Source organism: Mustela nivalis (assembly GCF_964662115.1).
Source record: "Mustela nivalis genome assembly, chromosome: 1".
Classification (NCBI taxonomy): Eukaryota; Metazoa; Chordata; class Mammalia; order Carnivora; family Mustelidae; genus Mustela; species Mustela nivalis.
Window position 1 is genome coordinate 1507540 of NC_139020.1, and position 20411 is coordinate 1527950.

At 60.7% G+C, this 20411-nt stretch overlaps 2 protein-coding genes across 4 annotated transcripts in view; both read left to right on the forward strand.

Annotated features, from left to right (window-relative positions):
- On the forward strand, positions 1-11984 carry SUMO3 (small ubiquitin like modifier 3). Its single transcript, XM_082720311.1, has 4 exons — positions 1-273; positions 5346-5474; positions 8975-9046; positions 10734-11984. Exons 1-4 carry the CDS (start codon positions 253-255, stop codon positions 10809-10811), a joined length of 300 nt encoding a protein of 99 aa, XP_082576437.1. The 5' UTR covers positions 1-252; the 3' UTR covers positions 10812-11984.
- A 1554-nt stretch (positions 11985-13538) lies between these two features.
- The window catches only part of UBE2G2 (ubiquitin conjugating enzyme E2 G2), a 33178-nt gene continuing 26305 nt past the window's right edge, over positions 13539-20411 (forward strand). Inside the window, exon 1 of one of the 3 annotated variants that reach the window (XM_082720239.1) lies at positions 13539-13693. In XM_082720239.1, coding sequence (XP_082576365.1) covers positions 13651-13693 — 43 coding nt within the window. In that variant the 5' untranslated portion in view covers positions 13539-13650. The remainder of the gene's footprint in view (positions 13694-20411) is intronic. The other 2 variants (XM_082720238.1, XM_082720240.1) reach the window with 2 other exon arrangements.

A 20411-nucleotide genomic window follows, 5' to 3' on the forward strand; every position in this document is an offset into this window, starting at 1 on the left:
GCCCCGTGACGCATTTCCAACCACCAGGAACCTCTGCCCACACGAGCGCGCGCCCGACACCTCGGGGGCGCGCGCATCGTGCACGCGCGCCGCCACGTGACCTCACGGCAGCCAACCGGCGCGCAGGGATTTGGGGGGCAAAGCGCGGCCCCGCGAGCAGTTGCGGCGGGAGAGCGGCGGGCGGAGAGCGTGACTCGCCCGCTCCGGCGCTGCCTGCTTCCCCGCCGCCGCCTCCCGCCGCCGCGCGCAGCCATGTCCGAGGAGAAGCCCAAGGTAAGGGCCGGCGGGTGCGAGCCGGAGCCCCGGGGTCGGCCCGCGCCCGCGCCGTCGCTGCCGCCCCCCCACCCCGGGCCGACCCGGGCCGGCCCGCCCCGGGCGCCCTCCGCGACCTCGGGGTGCGGGGGCTAGGCGGCGTCCGCGGGGCTTCCCCGCGCCCTGGGCCTCCCGCCCCTCCCCCGCACCCCGCTCCCCTCCCCCTCCGGCCCGGCTCCGCCCCGCGGCGCGCCCCGCCCCGCCCCGGCTCCGCCCCGGCCCCGGCCCCGCCCCATCCAGGCTCCGCCCCCCGCGGTGCACCTCGCCCCACCCAGGCTCCGCCCGACGGCCCGGGTCCCGCCCCTCGGCCAAGCCCCGCCCCTCGGCCAAGCCCCGCCCCGCCGCTCCCGGGAGCCCCGCCGGGGCGGACGTAGGACGCCGCGCTGTCGGGACGGGACTCTTGGAGGGCGCGAGCGGGGCAGCCCCTGCCCGGACCCTCCCCGTCGGGGCGCTTCCTGCCGGAACCCGCCGTCTCCGGGACCCCCTGGCCACCTCCGGAGTCACCCACCCTCTACCCGCACCAGCCCTGCGCTGGGACCTGTCCCCGGCCTCGCCCTTGCCCGCTCCGTCCGGTTCCCCCGGGCCGCGCCTCTCCCAGACCTCCTCGCGGGGACCTTCCCGCCCCTGCGCCCCCCGCCCCCGCGGGCCGCGTTTTCCCCGGCGGCGTCCGCGCGCCCCGCTCTGCCCTCGCAGGGCGCCGACAGGGTGCACGCTGGGTCCCCGCCGGAGCCCCCCACAGCCGGGCCTGCTGCGCCCCTGGTGTCCGCGCGGCTCCCCGCCCGCGTCATCCGGTGGGCGCCGCGTCCGCCAGTCGTCGCGCCCCACCGCGGTCCTCCGGGTGTGCGCCACCGCCCCGGGACATCTTCCGTGCGCGCTCGTGCCTCCCCGTCGCCCCCGCGTCTGTGTGCTCCGGTGCGCGCCCCTCCCCATCCCCTCCCGTGGCATCCTCCAGTGCGCGCCCCCCTTTACCCATCCCGTTCTCCAGTGTGCGCCCCTCGCCCCACATCACCTGCCCCTCGCTGCGCTCCTGGTGTCCAGGTCAGCGCCCCCCCCTCCCCCCGCCCCTTCCCCATCGTGTCCTCCGGGTTTGTGCTCCTCCATCCTTTCTGGCTCCCTGGTCTGGGTTCCTACAGAGTGGACAGTGTAGGTGCTGTGGCGGTTCTTAGTGAAGTGTGAGTTACGGTAACTGCTTTCGTCGAAAACAAGCGTTTGAGGCTGTTGGTCTGCACTGCTGGCGTCCATCGCTTTTGCCCAAGCGGAGCATCCGCTGAGGTGGGTGCTTCCTGCCTAGGCTTCTTCTGATCCCGGAGTCCCTGCCCCTCTGGGCCTCGGTGCACACAGCAGGCAGGGCTGGGGTGCAGCGGATCCTTCTGGAGCCCAGGGCCCTGCCCCTCTCCAGGCCTTGTGCAGGCTGGCCCCCTGCCCGCTGGGATTTCAGAGAAGGCCGGGCTCCAGAGCCGCTGCCTTGTGGCATAGGCAGGTGAAGCTGTGTTTGCTTTTTGCCAGCCCGGCCTCTTACTCTAATTTCCCATCTTGGGTCCATGGCTTGCCAGGGGCAAGTAGAAACGCCTTTAGTGCTTTTTCCCTGGCTTCCTCTCACTAAAGTTCCAGTACCGTGGGACAGCTCCAGCCCTCAGACTTCGCAGCTATGTGGCCAGCTTCCCTGTGCGGCGTCAGGATAACCTCGTTTGTGTTACTTCTGAACCGAGGAAGGCCTGTGCTTTCCAGGCCCGGAGAGAGGATGGGGGTGCACTTGCGGGCCATCGTGGTGCTGGGAAGAAGACCGGGGGGTCAGCTGGGAAAACAGTGTCTGCCTCCTTTGGATAGCTGACGCAGGGGGTGACCTTGGTGATTTGTGGTCATTGTTTCTTTTTTTCTTTTACTGCTGGTTTACTAGGAATTCACCAGGGGTCGGGGACAGGCCGTTGGTTCTTGGTGTCCTTCCCTCAGGGAGAGCGGTTTGTGATGTACTCTGCCGGCACCAGCCTGCAGTGTCCTCCCTGATTTTGCTGCCTTCCTGCACTGGCCTGCAGCCGCTGCCCTGTGTGTCTGTTTGCTCTGTGTTCTAGTCCCCATGTCTGTCTTGACACTTTCATCTCTTTCCGTTAAAAAAGCACATGCATCCTCCGTGCTCATGCGAAAGAACGGAGTTGGCCCCCTACCTCACGCCGTATACAAAAAGCAGTTCAGATGGATCAGGGACCGAGACGTAAGACCCAAGGCAAGGAAACTCTTAGGAGAGAATGTAGGACAGCGGACTTCACAGAGATTTCCGGGATAAGAAACCAGAGCACCAGCCACAAGGGGAAGAGCAACCCGACTCCTCGAGAATGAGGCATTTTGTGCATCGAGGGACACCGTCCCCGGAATCAGCAGCCGCCCGCAGAGGAGGAGATGTTTGCAAATCACCGGTCTGATCACAGATTAATATCCAGAATACGAGGGCGCCTGGGGGGCTCAGTGGGTTACGACGCTGCCTTCAGCTCGGGTCATGACCTCAGGGTCCTGGGATCGAGTCCCGCATCGGGCTCTCTGCTCGGCAGGGAGCCTGCTTCCCTCTCTCTCTCTCTGCCTGCCTCTCTGCCTACTTGTGATTTCTCTCTGTCAAATAAATAAATAAAATCTTTAAAAAAAAAATATTCAGAATACGGAGGGCACTCCTCAAACTCAAGAGCAAAAAAGAACTTTATTCAGACATGGACAACGTCTCCAGCAGACAGCTCTCCAGACGAAGGTACACGAATGGCCACTGCGCCCGTCCGCTACGCTCAGAGTCACGAATGGAGAAGTGCGAATCAGAACTCCAGTGACGGGGGCGGCTGCTCTCCGACGTCAGACCCAGCCCCGGGGAGCCTGCGCACGGCCGGCTCGTCCCGTGTGCAGTCACAGCAGAGTGAGTGTGGGTGTTCCTACAAGATTTAACAATAGAATCACCATACGGAGCCACGATCCTCCTGGGTATTTGCCCCAAAGAACGGGAAGCGGGGTCTCCAAAAGTTACTTGTCCCCCCCAAGTTCATGGCAGCATTATTCATAAGAGCTACGACATGGAAGTAACCCAGGGGTCCGCGGACGGATGAATACAGAGGAACGGGCATGGGAAACGTGGCCCCCCGTGTGGCGGAAGGACGTCAGCACGGGCCCCTGCGGCCCTGGGCTTGAACCTCCAGGACGTCGTGCCAAGTGAAATAAGCCCGTCCCAAAGGACAAACACTGTGTGATCCACTCGCGTGAGATGCCCAGAGGGGATGGAGTCACAGAGACAGAGAATGGGGGCACTGGGTGGAGGGGAGTTAGGGTTCAGTGGCACAGAGTCCCAGTCCTGCCGAGACAATAGGGTTCTAGAGGTGGGTGAGGTGAAGGTGGGAGGACGTCCGGTCTGCGTGTAATACCAGCCAGCAGCCGCTAGATGGCAGATTTTAGGTTACATGGATTTATTTATTTATTTATTTATTTATTTAATTTATGTGGCAGAGGGAGAGAGAACACAGCAGGGGGAGCGGCGGCAGAGGCAGAGGGAGAAGCAGGCCCTCCGCTGAGCAGGGAACCTAACGCGGGGCTCGATCCCTGGACCCCAGGATCATGACCTGAGCCGAAGGCAGGCACTTCACCGCCTGAGCCACGCAGGTGGTGACACAAAAAAATTGAAAAAAAAAAAAAAAAAAAGTCCTATCTCTAAATGGATGTAAGTGTGGTGGCCCGGGTTGGATCCTGGAAGAGAGAAAGGCCGTTGGCGGGAAACCTGCGGAGACGTCAGAGAAGTGTGCGTTCCCTTGCCAGTGCGGCCGCGAGCTCTGGGCTCCCAGGGGCACAGACGGAGAGTGGCGCCGGGGGCGTCCACGCGAGGGAGGCCTGGCGAGGGGCGCGCGCAGTTCCAGCTCTGGTCTGGCTGCTCCTTTTCTGTAAATGTACAATCATTCCAAAATTAAACCTTTGTTTGAAAAAAAAAAAAGCCCGACAGACGCACCCTTCACGTCTGGGGGATCTGTGCGCGGCTCCGCCCTGGCCGCGGGCCACTGAGCACCCCATGTGCAGGGCCAGGTTGGCCGCGGCGGCGCCTCTGTTCCAGAGAGGGAGGGTATCGGGGTGTCCGCGTGCCTGCCCCGGCCCAGGCCACAGCGCGCCCCAGCTGGTCCGCCTTCTGTGGCGCTGCTGGAGTCCTGCCTCGGGGGCTGCTGCTTGCCCAGCCCTACAGTCCCTGGGAGCCCAGGCGCAGGGCCTGCAGGAGGGAGGGGGAGGCAGCCGCGGGGGCGGGACAGATGGGTCCCCGTCCTGCAGGATGCGCAGGAGCAAGACGGGCGTGTGTGAGGGCAGGGGGCGGGAACACAGTTCACAGCAGACTTGATTTTCAAAGGGTCCCGGGCCAGCTTTCTCATTTTGTTCAAAATAAAGGACTCCTGTCTTCCCAGATCGTGCCGGAGTAGGGAGACGTGAGTAGTGAGATCTTTCAGGAGGGAGCAGAGATGCAGCTTTCAGTCCTGCCTGTTCGGGTGGGAGGAACCAGAGTTGCTTCTTAGGAGGGATCTCCGTCTCCCCTGCCGCACTGGCCCTGGCCTCAGGCGCAGCAGTCTGCGTGGGCTCCTCCCCGGCTGGGCCCTGTGCCTGCAGGATCCCCGTAGGCACGCTGGAGAGAGGTGCGGCCCGTGGGGTGACCCCGCCCCCCCCAACGGGGCCGCTGCCCTCCAGCTCGTGTCGTGGTCGGTGCTTGTCTCATTTGTCCCCGAGGTCCGTGGAAGCGCGCACACGCTGGGATGTTGGAAGAGTCCTGCTACAGCGAAGATGGGTTGTGGGTTTTTCCCAGCGTCATTAAGCAGATTCTGTCCTTTGAGCTCATAACCCGTGAATTCTATTGACTTGTGTAGCGTTGGGAGCGTCCTGTGTCGAGACGAAGCAGTTGTGCGAAGGACTCGGGGCTGCCGGAGACGGATGAGCTGCTCCTAAGGCCTTCCACCCAGCAGGTCCCGCCCGCGGCCCGTGAGCAGGGTGGCCGTGCGGGGGCCGGTGCTGAGACGCGGTCTCGTGTGTGCTTGCAGGAGGGCGTGAAGACCGAGAACGACCACATCAACCTCAAGGTGGCCGGGCAGGACGGCTCCGTGGTGCAGTTCAAAATCAAGAGACACACCCCGCTGAGCAAGCTGATGAAGGCGTACTGCGAGAGGCAGGTGCGTCCTCCGCGCTGCGGCCCCGGGGCTCCCATCCTGAGCCGTGGCTCCGCGACAGCAGGCGATGCCCGCTGCCCCGGGCTTCGCTGTCCTGGATGCACGTGTGCATGTGTGCTCGAGTGCATGTGTGTGCACGAGTGTGTACACGAGTGTGTGCACGAGTGCATGTGTGTGCACGAGGGTATTCCTGGAAGCGTGTGCACGCGAGCGGAATGCATAAATGCATGTGCACGTGTGTGTGAGCGTGCATGAGCACGGCATATACGTGTGCGAGCGTGCGTGTGTGAGCGTGTGCGTGAGTGAATGGGGTGCACGAGCACAGTCCTGGAAGTGTGTGCACAAGTCTGTGTGTGCGCACAAGTGTGTGCACAAGTGTGCGAGTGCATGTGGTGCATGTGTCTGTGCACGTGCACGCTCACCCCTCGCTGGCTGTGTCCTTCTGCTCCTGTTGGTGTCTCATCAGGTGGCGGGTCAGGCCTGTCCGCAGCCGGGTCCCACTGCCGGCTTCCCCCACAGTCAGGCGTGTGTGGCCGTGTCCTTCAGGGCACAGTGTCAGAGTCGTGGACGCGCGTGCTTCCGTTGTTACTTCTGGCCGTGGCTGGAGTGTGTGCGTGCAGACACCGCCCTGCTCACGGTCGGGTTTGCGGAGAACCCTTCATTCCTCCCTTGGCTTAGCGGCACCGCAGCCGTGGGCCGGGTCTCCAGCGCCCTCCCGCAGTGACCGCCTGGCCCTCTACGGTTGGTGCTGCCGCCACCGGCCCACACATGTCGCTGTTTTGAACCTCACAGTCTTCGGTTCTCATTCACACACAGGGACCTGAGACCGTCCACATCCCTCCCTGTGGGGGCTTGTGTCCACATCGCTCTGCGGTGCGGGGTGCGGCTCCTGGACCAGGTCCTGCCCGGCCTTCTCTCCACGACGCCCTGGTCCTCTTAGCGGGAGGCAGCCTGTGTCTGCACGCTCTGGAAGTCCTGCTGGCCTGTTCCCGTTCTTGGCTCTGCCGGCGGTGGCCTTGGGACCTGTCGCTACACGAAACCCTAGAGGCCCCCAGTGCGCCGTCCTCCTGTCCCTCCCCGCCGTCCAGAGCTGGTTTCAGAGGCGGTCCCTGCGGGGGGTTTTCTGGGTGATCGTGGTGAACGCGTCACCTGTATTGTCCACCCGCTGCCCGGGGGCCCGTCCTGCAGTCCCCGCCGCCGCCTGTCCCTCCCTCCCTGCCCCGCTGCCCTGGTGCTGGGCCGTCCTCGCAGAGACCCTCAGAGCCCTTCTGGAGATGGTTCTGGCCTCCATCCTCTGTGTTTTCTGGATTAATCTTCCTCTGGGCAGAGCATGTCTTCCGGCATCGTGCTGTGGGAGGTTTACAAAACGCAGTGTCTTTGAGACAGTGTGTGTCTAAGGTGACCGGCTTTTCCTAAACCTCAGCGCGTCTCCATTGGCTGCACGTTCTCACCATGTCGTCTTCTCCCGGTGTTGGCGTAGCAAGTGCAGCGACGTTCCGGTTCGCGGTCCTTTGATGTAGCTTTGCTCTTTTCTGAGAGATTTTAAGACCTAATTCTGCGTCCTGAAACATCACTGTCACGGCTTTGAAGGGCATGATTGTGCCGTTCCCTTTCCTGATGCATTTTTCTCTTTCTTTCTTTATCGGACAGACAGAGATCACAAGCAGGCAGAGAGAGGGGGAGGCAGGCTCCCCGCTGAGCAGAGAGCCCGACATGGGACTCGATCCCAGGACCCTGAGATCATGACCTGAGCCGAAGGCAGAGGCTCAACCCACTGAGCCACACAGGCTACCCTATGCTTTTTTCCCATTTCTTTTTCCTTTTCCTTTTATTTTGAGAGTAATCAGTACACCAGTCGTGGGCTTGAGCTCGTCACCCTGAGATCAGGAGTCGCGGGCTTCACTGTGGAGCTGGCCAGGTGCCCCTCCGTGTAGAAACATGTTTTTAGTTCAGGAAACGTGGCTGACGTTGGTTCTTTGAGGACAGAGCCCTCTCCCGTCCTGTCCCCTGTGTTCGGGACGCCCCCGCGTCTTGGAGCTCCCTGCTCTGGACCGGTCACTCAGGAGCGTTTCTGCCCACTGGCTTCGGGCTTGGTGCTTGATGCCGTTGGTTTTCTTCCTGGGAGGTTCTTCTAGCTTCGTGCTCCCATCTGACTTGGGCTGGCCAGCCTCTGCCGTGATTTCTAATTTCCAAACGCGCTTCATTCTCCCTTGATGTCTGAGGGTTGCTTTTTCCCAGCAGTGACTGCCTCTAGAATTTCCAGAGTCTGTGCCCTCCGGGCCCTCCCTGCCTGTGCCTGCAGACCCGTTCCTTCCTCGCTGGTCGGAGGCCTGCACATCTGAGGCTTTCCGTCTCCCAAGTCTGTGGTTAGCTGCTCATATCTGTGAGTGAGGCCCAAAGGCTGACGAAAAGCCACCTGCACAGAGCCCACAAGCCCCGGTGGGGTGGCCTGCCAGCATTGGGGGGGGCGCGGGAGGGAGTGTGCCTTGCAGGTGTCATAACCTGTGAGTCATTAAATTTCCCGGAAGCGGACTTCCCAGCCTCCTGTCTGCGTCCTGGGCGTGCAGCTGGACGGGCAGCTGGGGCTCGGCTGGTGGCTGGCCTCCACGCTGGCTGCTGTCACTTGTCCCTGGTGTCTTGAGCCCAGGGCTCAGAGCCCATCTCTCCGGAAGGTAGATCTTTACCCTGGGGAATGGCAGTGCCTGGCCGCTTGGGGCAGGGAGCCCCCAAGTTGGGGGTCTGGAGGGACCTTTCTTGCACCAGTTTTCAGGCACTGCTGGAGCGTCAGCTGTGAGCAGCCTGAGTCTCTGGGGGCTCCAGTCCTGTTGCCCCCCCCCACACCTGACCTTGGGGTCTAGTATCCGTGGCCATGCAGCGCCTGGCGGGTGGCCATGTCTGCTTCTGCTGGTCCCTCTCCTCTCCTGTACTCTGTGTCCCTGTGCTTCATGCCTTGGGTTTTGGGTCAGATCTTTTCAGGAGGGAGCAGAGATGCAGCTTTCAGTCCTGCCTGTTCGGGTGGGAGGAATCAGAGTTGCTTCTTAGGAGAAGCAACTGGCCCTGCCGCACTGGCCCTGCCGCACTGGCCCTGGCCTCGGGCGCAGCAGTCTGCGTGGGCTCCTCCCAGGCTGGGCCCTGCAGTCGGCCTGCTTCCCGCCTACACATAGCCCTGTGACCCGGGTCTCACTGCCTCCGGTCACAGTGCCTCACTTTCTCTCTGGGACCTTCTTAAAGGTGGTGGCGCCAGCAGTGTGAACTTCTGGTCGCTTTTGGGGGGAAGTGGGGGCCAGCCCCCACAGGGCGCGACCCCGGGGGCTGGAAGGGGTGAGAGCCGGGTCTCCGTGCTGCGCATCCCACAGTGTGTGGTAGGCCCGCCGGCCTGTTTTATAATCACGCGGGTCACAAGGCTGTGTGTTCTCAATTCTGATGTTTTGAGATAAATGTTTTCTTTTCTGGAATTGACGTGTCCCCTGGAAGCACGAACGGTAACTGGTGTTTCTTTTCAGGGCTTGTCAATGAGGCAGATCCGGTTCAGGTTTGACGGGCAGCCGATCAACGAGACAGACACCCCCGCGCAGGTAGGAAAGCCGGCGGGAGCACTGGGCTGTGGGGGTGGGGGGCTCCCGTCTTCGCCGTGCCATGGGGGGGCGCTGGTCTGAGTGCTACTGGGCGGCCTCACGCACGATATGTGACGTTTCTTAATGATTTTAATCAGTTATTTAAGTTTTAAATTGGGGGTTCCCTTTCCAGAGGAGACAAGTTGGACGTCCCCCCGTGCTGGTGGATGGGGCGGAGGACGGGGTACCGGCGCCCGCACCCCTGCCCCCTCTCCCAGCTCCCACGCCTCGTCCAGGGCGCCGGACTGGCAACTCCATGGCCGGCCCGATCCTTGTGCCCTTCCAGTGCACCGGCGCGACCGGTGCAGACGGCATCACCCACCGTGCGGGCTCGCTCCCCGGGGCCCACCGCGCCCCTCCCCTGGCCGCACAGCACACTGCAGTGGGAGGGCTTTGGGCCTGGAGAGGGCGCTGAGGTTGGGCTGCTGCCGCCGCCAGCTGGGTGACCCTGTGATCTAGAGCCCTGACCGCCTCGGAGCCTCCCTCTTCTCTGTGAGGCGAGGGGATACCCGTTCGGTCCTGGGTTGTGAGAACAGGCGGATGAGGCCACGGGACAGGACCGCCGAGCGACGGGCCGCGGGTGCCACTCCAGGAGCTCTCGCTCCGCTCACCTGGGGTGCTGGGCTGTGGGGGGCTCCTGCGGGCTGGGGGGGCTGGGGGGGCTGGGGGGGCACCTTGTCCTGCCTGCCTGTCATTCTGGCTGCTGCTGGGGCCTGAGCTGGGGAGAGGCCCTGCTGCCCCAGCCCCGCACCTCTGTCCTTGGGGGAGCGTCCCGGGGGAGCATCGGTGCTTCCAGCCTCCGCAGACTCTGAACGGGGGAGGTCGGGGTAAGCGTGCGAGCCCCCGTGCCAGGAGAAGAGCCAGCGGCAGGACGCGTGTGCTCCGGCAGTGCCCTCCTGCTCTAGCCGCCCCTCCTTGTGCGATGCGGCTTCGTTTGGGGTCCGTGGGCGTGACCTGCACCGCTCCTTAGATGCTCCTGAGTGGGATGGGGTCGGGGGTCACGGGGGTCAAAGCTCGAGACCCTTGTTTATTTTGTAATGAGATTTACTTTTCTTTCTGAAGACTCCATTTTTTAAAAAAATTATTTATTTTATTTATTTGACACAGAGGGAGAGAGAGGTCACAAGCAGGCAGAGAGGCCGGCAGAGAGAGAGGGAAACAGGCGCCCCGCTGAGCAGAGAGCCCGATGTGTGGGACTCGATTTCAGGACCCTGGGATCATGACTTGAGCTGAAGGCAGACACTTAACCCACGGAGCCATCCAGGCGCCCCTGAAACTTCATTATTTTTAAGCGATCTGTATACACAGTGGGGGGCTTGGACTTACAACCCCGAGATCACACGCCCCACTCCCTACTGACTGAGCCAGGCCTGTGCCCCCTTCGTTAGGCTTAGTTTTTCTAAGTCCTTAGGTTTGAACATCTTTTGTGAGTTCCGTGGGGGGAGGCTTGGGGGATGAGTAGGGCTCACGGGACGTCCACAGCCGGGCGTCTGTCCCCGTGTGACGCGCACAGGTGTGGCCAGGCTGGACGGTGTCCTCCGAGGGGAGGAAGAGCGCGCGGGGAGCCTGTGTATTTGCTTGGGAGGGCTCGGCATTCCTGGGATGGTGAGAAAACTAACGCTCTCCCCTCTCACTGCACCCCCGGCAGCTGGAGATGGAGGACGAAGACACCATCGATGTGTTCCAGCAGCAGACGGGAGGCTCGCCCGAGAGCGGCTGCGTCTAAGGGCGCCCCGTCTACAGGGACTGTCCCCACTGTGTCATCGTCCTTGCGTCTGCTGTTGAATAGTGAACCAGAGACCGTGCCCATCACAAAGGAGTCTGGGGGAACCCAAGGACGGTCACCAAAACTACTTCCCTCTCTTTTGACATTTGGCGAGGGCAACTCAGAACTGTCTGCAGGGGGAGCCCACGGCTGGAATTGGGCCGGTCGCACTTGTCTTTGTTGGGGTGAAATGTGTTCTGAGGGGCTTGGGGTTTGTTTTTGCTTTCATTTTTGTCCTTTCCCCCCTTCAATTTTGCCCCCCGACTTGTGGTCTGAATGTCCACTTGTAGTCTAGGTGGGGACCTGCCCGCAGGCCTCGGCCTCCCCACCCCACTGCTTGTTGGAGAGCTCACAGCACCGCGGGGGGGCACTTCTGTTGGGCAAGTTTGGGGGCAGCTTGGGGAAGGGAGATAAACTTTCCCTCTTTCGTGTAGGCACAGGTTTTTTAAATGCTGAGAAGTACTGCGTTTCAGGATACGGTGAAGTTGAAGGGAAGATACTGAAATGCTTTTTAAAAGGTGAAAAGGAAAATAAGCAGGTCCTTTGGCAACATGGCCCTGGGCGTGGGCACCCACTGCCTGGCGCCTGGGGCCGCAGAGATAGGCCTTTCCCCTTCCTAGAGAAGAAAGCCACCCCCACGGGTCTCCCTTGGTCATAGGGCCCTGGCCTCACTTTTCTCTCAAAAAAGCAGGTTTCAGTATTGCTGGGTATGCGCTTGTTTTCATGTGAAAGACCTGCTCCCGCGTGTGTTATCCACGAAGCCCGCGGAAAGATGACTCCATGTCACCCTGACGGACGTGGGCTGTGCTGCTTTCCAAATAGGTGTGGGACTTAAGCTTTAGTACGTGATCTAGGTTCTGTGAGGTTTTGGGATCTACACCAATTAAACGGATAGTTTTCCTCCTGTCTTTGTGTATGGACCCACTGCTGCCTTGTTCCAGTCACCACGCGTGACCATGACTCATCTCTTGCTCGCCTGAAATCTTGCTGAAGGGGTTTGCATTTCCTTTGTGTCCTGCTCTTTGGGTGTTGGGGGGGGGTGGTCTGCTGGCTCTGTTCTGTTCGTTCACCGATTTGTACATTATTTGTTGTCCTTTGCTACTGTAAACAGTAAATATAGTTTGATATTCCGTCTCCAGGCTTGTAATAAGTACTGCCTTTGGCCTTGGGCCATACTGTCACAGTGTCCCATCCGTATAGACCATTCAGGGGAGGCCACTGGCATTTTCAGGCTAGTTGAAAGGGAGTGTTCACCTGACGGTCACCCTCTGCGCCCTGGCAGGTCACACATGCCAGTCCTGGCTGTCCCCCTCCTTCCTCATGAACTCTCCCAGCCTGTGGCTGGGAACTAGTACCGTGACCCCTTTCCTCTCCAGAGCATCATCTGGATGGCTGGGGACAGAAGTTTGGGCTTCTCAAGGTTGGTGTTTGAAGAGAAGACCCGTCCTCTGTGCGGTGCGTGGTCTCCCCATCTGAGAAGCTAGTGTTGGCGTACATTCTGTGTGCTTCTACCCTAAAATATGCACGCGTGGGAGGTGTTTGCATTGACAAAATGCACTCAGTCCAGCATACGTGGACTGCCACGCTCGGGCACTAACGCTGCTCCACAAGTGAACAAGAGGGAAACCGCTCGCCCTCGTGGAACATGTTTTCTGGGTGCAGGAGGCAGTGACCGGCAGTTCCGAGTGATGCTTGAATACGGCACAGGACGTTCCGCAGTCACTTCTACACAGGAGTGTAGGATGCGGGTAGGACATACATGCTGTGGACGCAACAACTTTTTTTTTTTTTAAGATTTTATTGATTGAGAGAGGGGGAGGGAGCACAGGCAGGGGGAGAAGCAGAGTCAGAGGGAGAAGCAGGCTCCCCCGGAGCAGGGGGTCCTGGGATCATGACCTGAGCCATGACCAGTGGAGCCACCAGACCCTGAAACTTTTCTTGTTTAAGGTTTAAGGTGTGTACATCTTCGCACGGCAGAGCCACAAAATACGAAGTCCGCTTACTTTCTTAGTCGTTCAGAATGGGGCTGAGCAGCATGACAGGGCCCGCTGGGACCGACCACAGCACTGAGAACGGACTCCTTCACCCCGGGGCCCATCACACGGTGGGGGAGCCGGAGGGCAGCGGTCGGGTCGCGCGGCTTTGCTCCCCGACACTCCCCGGCGCCCGCGGAGGACCGCCGCCGTCCGCGACCTCGGACCCGCACCCCCGAAGCTCTCCGCCGCCGGCATCTGGGCCCGAACGTCGCCCCGCAACGGCGCTTGCCACGCGCGCTTGGCCCTGCGGGCGCGGCCCTCGGTGCCCGTCCCCGGCACGGGGTCACCTGCGCAAGGACCCCCGCCCGATGCGGTCTCCGCCCGCCCCCGCCCGCCCCCGCCGGGCTCCGCGCCCCCGCCTGGCATCCAGGGTCCCGGCCCGCCCCGTCCCCGGCCGCCGTCCTCCGCGCGCGGCCCGGCCACTGTGATGCAACAGGCGGCCGCCACCCCGTCCCCGGCCGCCGCGGCTCCGGGCTTTCCGGGACAGCGGCCGACGGGAGGCGCAGCGCCGCACGCGACCCGGACCCCCAGAGCGGCCGAGGCGCGGGCCGAAGCCGGGGACCCGCGCCCGCGACGCCCGGACGCCCCCGACGCCGCCCCCGCGCCGCCGCCCCCGGCACCCTCGGCGCCCTCGGCACTGCGCAGGCGCGCCCCGCGCCCCGGAAGGGTTTCCGGCCCCGGCGGCGACCCGGAAGCAGCCCGCGGCGGGCGGGAGGGGCCCGCGCTGAGGAGGCCAGGCCGGACGCGCGGCTGTTGCCGGGACGATGGCGGGGACGGCGCTCAAGAGGCTGATGGCGGAGTACAAACGTGCGTGCGGGCCGCGCCGCCTGCCCCGCGCCCGACCCCGACCCCGCGCCCCCGGCCCCGGCCCCCGACCCCGCGCACCCGACCCCGCGTCCCCGGCCCCGCGCCCCGGCCCCGCGCCCCTGCCCCTCCTCCCGCCCACACCCGCGGCCCCGCGCCCCTCTCCGGCCCCGGTTCCCGGCTGTGGCCCGGCGGGCTGGGCGCGGGCGGAGCTGGGGCGACCGGCAGGTAGGGGACGGCCGAGCCCCGGAGTCACGCCGCCCGTTGGCCACCGGGAGCGGGCGGGTCCGGTCCCGAAAGTCGCGGGCGGCGGCCGAGTCTCCGCGCCGTCCTGGGCCGGCGCCGCCCGCCGCGCTCGGTGAGCGTCGCTGCGAGATGGGGTTCGGGGGGCTGCGTCCGTCGGCGGGTGACCGCGTCCGTGTCCGCGGGTGTCCGCGGGTGTCCGTGTCCGCGTCCGCGTACGTCTGCGCGTTTCCGCGGGTGTCCGTGTCTGTGCGCGTGTCCGTGTCCCCGTCCGTGTCCGTGTCCCCGTCCGTGTCCGTGTCTGCGTCCGTGTCCACGTCCGTGTCTGTGTCTGCGTGTGTCCGTGTCCGTGTCCGTGTCTGTGTCCGTGTCCGTGTCTGCGCGTGTTCGTGTCTGTGTCTGCGTGTGTCTGTGTCTGCGTGTGTCCGTGTCTGTGTCCGTGCCGGCATCCGTGTCTGCGTGTGTCCGTGTCCATGTCCGTGTCTGCGTGTGTCCGTGTCTGCGTCCGTGTCCGTGTCTGTGTCTGCGTTCGTGTCCGTGTGTGCACATGTCCGTGTCTGTGTCCATGTCTGCGCGTGTCCGTGTCTGTGTCCGTGTCTACATCCATGTCTGTGTCTGCGTGTGTCCGTGTCTGCGTCTGTGTCTGCATGTGTCTGTCTCCATGTCTGTGTCCGTGTCTGCGTCCGTGTCCGTGTCTGTGTCCGTGTCTGCGTCCGTGTCCGTGTCTGTGTCGTGTCTGCGTCTGTGTCTGCGTGTGTCCGTGTTTGTGTCTGCATCTGCGTGTGTCCGTGTCTCTGTCAGTGTCCGTGTTACTGTCAGTGTCAGCGTCCACGTCAGCGTCTGCGTCTGGCTCCTGTCGTGCGGAGCCCTGCACCCGCGCCACGGGGGAGCTGGTGGGGACGTGGGGAAACCGATGGGGCGCCCATAGGTTGAGACCAAAGCTGCAGCTGGAGGAAAAGCGCCTTGTGATGTGCTGGCAGCGACAGGTCAGATTTGGGCTTTGTTCCAAGGGACCGGTGTGTCGTTCTTCCGGGGGTGCTCGGAGACCTGGGCGCTTGCTGAGCCGGGGAAGTGCCTGATGTCTGGGAGAGCACAGCGGAACCAAGAAGCGGGAACATTCCGCGTCCTGCCTGTTTCCAGCGGAGCGCTCCCGTGGAAGAGCTGGCAGAAGTCACGGCCCAGCGGGTGTGTGGAACGTGTCCCCAGCTGCTGCTGGACACAGGCCGCAGCCCGCCTGGGGTGGAGAGCAGCGACTCCACGGCCAACGTCAGGGGGTGCACCTGCTGCTGCTTAGTAGCTCGTGGCCCAGCGTGGCCTTCACCTCTGCCTCGGCTGCTCTGGGAGGATTCGTTGGTGGCTTTCGGTTCTCCAGGCTGTTGCTGTGATGACCCGGAGGGCGCCTTCAGAAGGTTGGAAATGAGCCAGAGTAACTGGTAAACGTGCAGGGAGCCCAGTGTCCTAACCAGCTGGCCCTGCGCAGGGAGAGCCCGTGTGTGGCTGCAGCAGGCCAGCGCGGGGCGGGGGCGGGCAGAGGTGGGCTCATGAGGATACGGGTTTCCTTACCGCTCGCAGCCCGTGTCCTCTGCTGTGGGAGTGCTTTCGGGGGGCAGAGTGGGAACAGAGGGTTGGGTGGGAGTGGGACGCTGCTGCCTCTGCCTCCTTGTAGGCAATTGGGCTGGGGTCGTGCGCACGGGGACACCTGTCATTCTCACTGTGCCGGTCGGTGTTTCTCGGTTTGCTTTAGTCCGTTCAGTCCCAGTTCTGGGCTGCAGCGAGCGTCGCTGTCTCTGGTCTGTAGGAAGGGGTCAGGGGAGCCTGTGCTGCTGCTCTGACCCTGACTCTGCATTGTTCGGGGGGTTAGGTTCAGGCTGCTGCTCTGACCCGACTCTGCATTGTTGACCTTGTATTTGCTGAGGATAGTTGCATTAGGAAAGATTATTTTTGCTTTTTCTGGATTTACAAAAACCTCGTCTTATTTCAACACTCCTGTCCTTTGCAGTAATGGAATGCTGGTAACACTTGACTTCCAAAGTGGTACCATAAGTGTTTTTCTGTGTTAACGGGACGTCTCGGGGTAGTTGTGGAAGGCGGAACCCGCCAGCGTCTCCGTGAGCTTGCTTGCCCTGCTCCACCCGCCAGACCCGAGTCTAGCGCTGCTGGGGGGCACTCTGGAGGTGTGACTTGGAGGTTACCGAGTAGCCGACGTACAGGTCGGGAGAGTAACCTGGATTATTGGGGTACAACCCAATAATCCCCCAAAACTGTAGAGGAAGGAGGAGGGGTGGGGCGGGAGGGGAGGTTCGGGAAGTTCAAAGCAGGAAGAGGACTCCCCCTGCCGTGGCTGGCGTGGAAGATGCGCGGGAGACCAGGAACCGAGGAACGGGGGTGGCCCTTAGGACCTAGGACTGATCCCTGGGGAGCCTCTGTCCTACAGCCGCAGGGACCTGAGTTCTCCTAAGAACCTGAGTGAATGTGGGGTGGCACCTGCCAGGTAGCCCTACCTTGACGCTGTCCCTTGAGACTCTATGCGGAGAACCACCTGCCCTTGTGACACACAGAAACTGGCATGTCACCCATGGGTGGTTTGCTGTTTTTTATTTTTTAAGGTTTTTATTTATTTATTTGAGAGAGAGCGAGCAAGAGTGGGGTCGGGGCGAAGGGAGCGGGCAGAGGGAGAGGGAGGAGCAGACGCCCCAGAGTGGGGAGCCCGAGGTGGGACTTGATCCCAGGACCCTGAGACCATGACCTGAGCCGAATTCACTGACTCAGCCACTCAGGCGCCCCAAGCGAGTGCTGTTCTAAGTCACGAGTTTGTGTGGACATCGGAGGGCAGCGGGTACAGTATGTCACCGAGGGGAGTTGTGCTGTTGCTGGATCTAGAAACATCATAAAATCCCAGTCAGCCTCATCTTTCGCGGATTAGCCTCCCGTTTGTCTCGCCACTTGAGGGTGGCGCGTCCGTCGTGCGGGTGGATTTTGTGGAACAGCCTCTCTGTGACGTGAGGTTTCAGCAGGTGATAGGGAGAGGGCTCAGGCGTACGTTTTCGTATTTGGGAATAGTCCCAGAGCTGCAGAAATCTACGGGCTCGGGAACCTGGGGTGGGGTTCTGTTCGGCCCCCGGTTTTTCCCATCTTGCAGGAAATTGAATCAGAGGCAGAATGTTTTGCCTCGGTTCTTAGAACCAGAAAAGGGAGAGTCAGAAAAAGAACCCAGGTTTTTTTCTTTTGTATTTTTAAAATTTATTTTATTTTTATTTTTAAAGTAAGCTCCACACCCAGCCTGACGAAGACTCGAGCTGAGATCGGGGGTAGACACTCAGCTGACTGAGCCACCAGGTGCCCCAGATCCCGTGTGGATCTTTTTTATGTTGTATTGTCACACATCCAGCCTTCCCGACGAGCGTGAGAAATAGACTCAGGCCTTGGGTTTCGGGGTCTCCTTAACAACGTAGCGCTGGCCGAGTGTCTTCACGAAGCAGGAACTCGTTCTGCGGCTCTTCTGGAGGCCCCAAGGCCCAGACCAAGGTGTCGGCAAGGCCACACTCTGTAGGCGTTGGGGGGGGGCCCTCTCAGCCTCCGGCAGCTGCTGGTGGCCAGAAGCCCTTGCTGCTCCTTGCTGTGGCAGTGTGACTCCCATCTCCGCCTGCTTCCCTTTTAGGGAGCTGCCAGGCATCGGCTTAGGACCCCACCTTCGCCCAGTGGGGCCCCCCCAGCAGGATCACCATCAAACAAGGTCGCAGTCACAGATTCTGGGGCTGTGCTCCACCTAGGCCGTCCTGAATAAGAACCGCAAACGTGAGCGTGGAGAGCTGAGCGCCTGCCCTGCCCGCACCAGCGCTCCCCGCAGTCCCCTGTGTCGGGCCGGCAGCCCCCTTCCTCCATGGTTTCGGGCCCAAAACCTTAGATTCGCCCTTGATGACTCCTTCTGTTTTCTGTTCCCGTGGAACCTGTTGTCCGACCTTCAGACTTTATCTGGGGTCCCACGCTGGGCCCAGCCGCTCAGCTGTGGCCTGGGTTACAGCCAGGACAGTCCTGAAGGGTCTTCTCTTCTGCCCTTGTCCTGCTTTGTTCTCCGCGCAGCGGGGGGAGAGCCCCTTCCAGCTTGTCAGCTCACATCCCTCTGCCCAGCGCCTTCTGTTGCTGTGGGAACCAAAGGCCTGGTGGTGAGCCCTGCCTCTCTGACTTCTGCTGACCCTTGTGCCCTCACCCCGCCGGCCACATCCTGGGCACCCCTCTCTCCTGGGCATCAGCACTTCCTTGCCCTGGATACCCTGCTCCCCTGCAGAAGTCTTCCCCGAACCCCCGGACTCCTGTCCGTCCCTCTGGTCCCTGTCCTTTCTCCCTGGCACTATGTATCCCTTTTGAAGTTTTCAAGAACCCTCTGTGTTGTGAAGCGTACTGTACGTGTAGAGGTAAATGGGTCTGTTCAGATGGACAATGAAACGGTACATGACATCTGTACGCAGGACACCCCCCCAAGAAGCAGCGTTAGCGGCAACTGGAAGTCTGTGCCGCCCCCCGCCCCCGCCCCCCGCAGGTTACTGCCGCTGGAGTCCAGTAACGGGCTCCTTTCCTTCTCTTCGGAGTTCTACTGCTTAACGGGCTTACAGGCAGCGTACTGTTCGTTTTTGCCTGCTGTTGTCTTAATAATAGAGATGGAATCGTGCAGTGTGTGTTCTAAGCACTGACTCTGAGAGTTAGGCCTGTCCTAGCCCATAGCTGTGGCTCCTTTTCACTGCTGGGTGGTGGTCGAGTTCATGAAGAAGCCAGAATTCATCCCGTCCTTCATGGGTGGGCACTTGGGTTGTTTCCAGTTTTCATTTATGTGTGTGTGTGTGTGTGTGTGTGTATGTGTACACGCGTGTGTATATGTGTATATGATGCTGGTTTGGCCGTGGCTGGTGCCTTTGTGCAAAGTCTGTATCCGGGGTGTATGACAGCCATGGAGCTCGTAATCCACGTAATCCACGTTCCTGGTTCATGCCAGCCTGGTTCTCTGTGTGCTTGTCCCTGTGCGCATTGCCTGGAACGTTCCCTGACACCTTGGTGTGGGGCACGGTCTACATCGGGCACGGCCGTGTCTAAGGACATGGTCCCTTGTGGTTTTAATCTGTGTGCTGTGATGGAAGTTGAGCGTCCTGTCACGTTTGTAGGTGGCTTATGTGTTTTCCTTTGTGAAATGCCCGTTTTGTCTTTTACCAAATTCCCAGAGTGGTCTGTCGTTTTCTTACTGATTTGTAGGTGTCTTTCGCATGTTCTCTACGCCTTTGCGTACCCCGGTCCATGGTTGGTCGCGCATGTTGTAAGTTTGTTCTTCGTCTTCGTTCAGCCTTTGCGGCGTATTTCTCCCCAGCCGTCTTTCTTTTTCTTTTTAAAGCTGTTTCCTTAAGGTTTAACTTACACACAACACGTTAATATACTCGGTTTACAGTGCGATGACTTTTGGGGATGCACACACCACTGAAGCCCTGGCCACAGTCAGGATGAGGGGCGCCCACTGCCCCAGAAGTGTCCTTCTGCTTCTGGATCCAGCTCTTCTGTGCCTTCCTGGGCCCTGGACTCCGGGAAACGACCGACCCATCTGCTCGGAGTCACTGTAGATTGTCTCGTCTTCTCTCTCCTCGGGATTTTTTCATCCAGTGCAACTCTGTAGCCGTCCGTCCTGCGAGTTGTGGCCTTTCCGCTGCAGGGTGACCGTCCGCCGTCTGCACGGACCAGAGCATGTTCCTGCATTCGGTGGACCTTTGGGCGGTTTCTGCTTCTTGGTTAATATAAATAATCCTCCAGCAGCGCTGGAGTCTTTCCGTGGACAGACATGTTCATCTCTCGGGCAAATGCATGGCTCACCTGTGAGGTTAATGTTTGATTTTTAAAGAAACAGCCAAACTGTTTTCCCGAGTGGTTGTACAGTTTTACATTTCTGCCGTCAGTGTATCAAAGAGTTCTGGTGGTTCCACTGTCTTGTCCACGCTTGGTGTGATGGGGTTTTGAATGTTTAGTCATTCTGTTTGGTGTGTAGTGTGGTCTGTCATTGTAGTTTTACATTTTTTTAATTTTTAAGACATCTTAATGTATTCTACCACTTTCTGTGCTTGTTTTTTAAATTGTTTTAAATTCAATTCATTTAAAAAAAAAAAAAAAAAGAACCCCAAACCAGAACAATTCACTCATTTCCGCCCCCCCCCCCAGCTCCTCCACCTCTGGCAGCCACCCGTCTGTACTTTGTATCTATGACCTTGTTTCTTATACACACTGTAGCCTCTACGTGTGGGAGATGCTGGGTGTTCTGTCTTACTTCACTTCGCTTGACGTCCTCCAGCTCTGTCCCTGTTCCTGAAAATTGCAACAGTTCTTCCCCCTCCAAATATTCCATTGCATACAGGCTTACCCTGGCGATCTTGTGGGTTGAGTTCCAGACCACAAGAAAGTGAATATTACAGGCAAGCTGGCCACGTGGATTCTTTGGTTTCCTGGTACA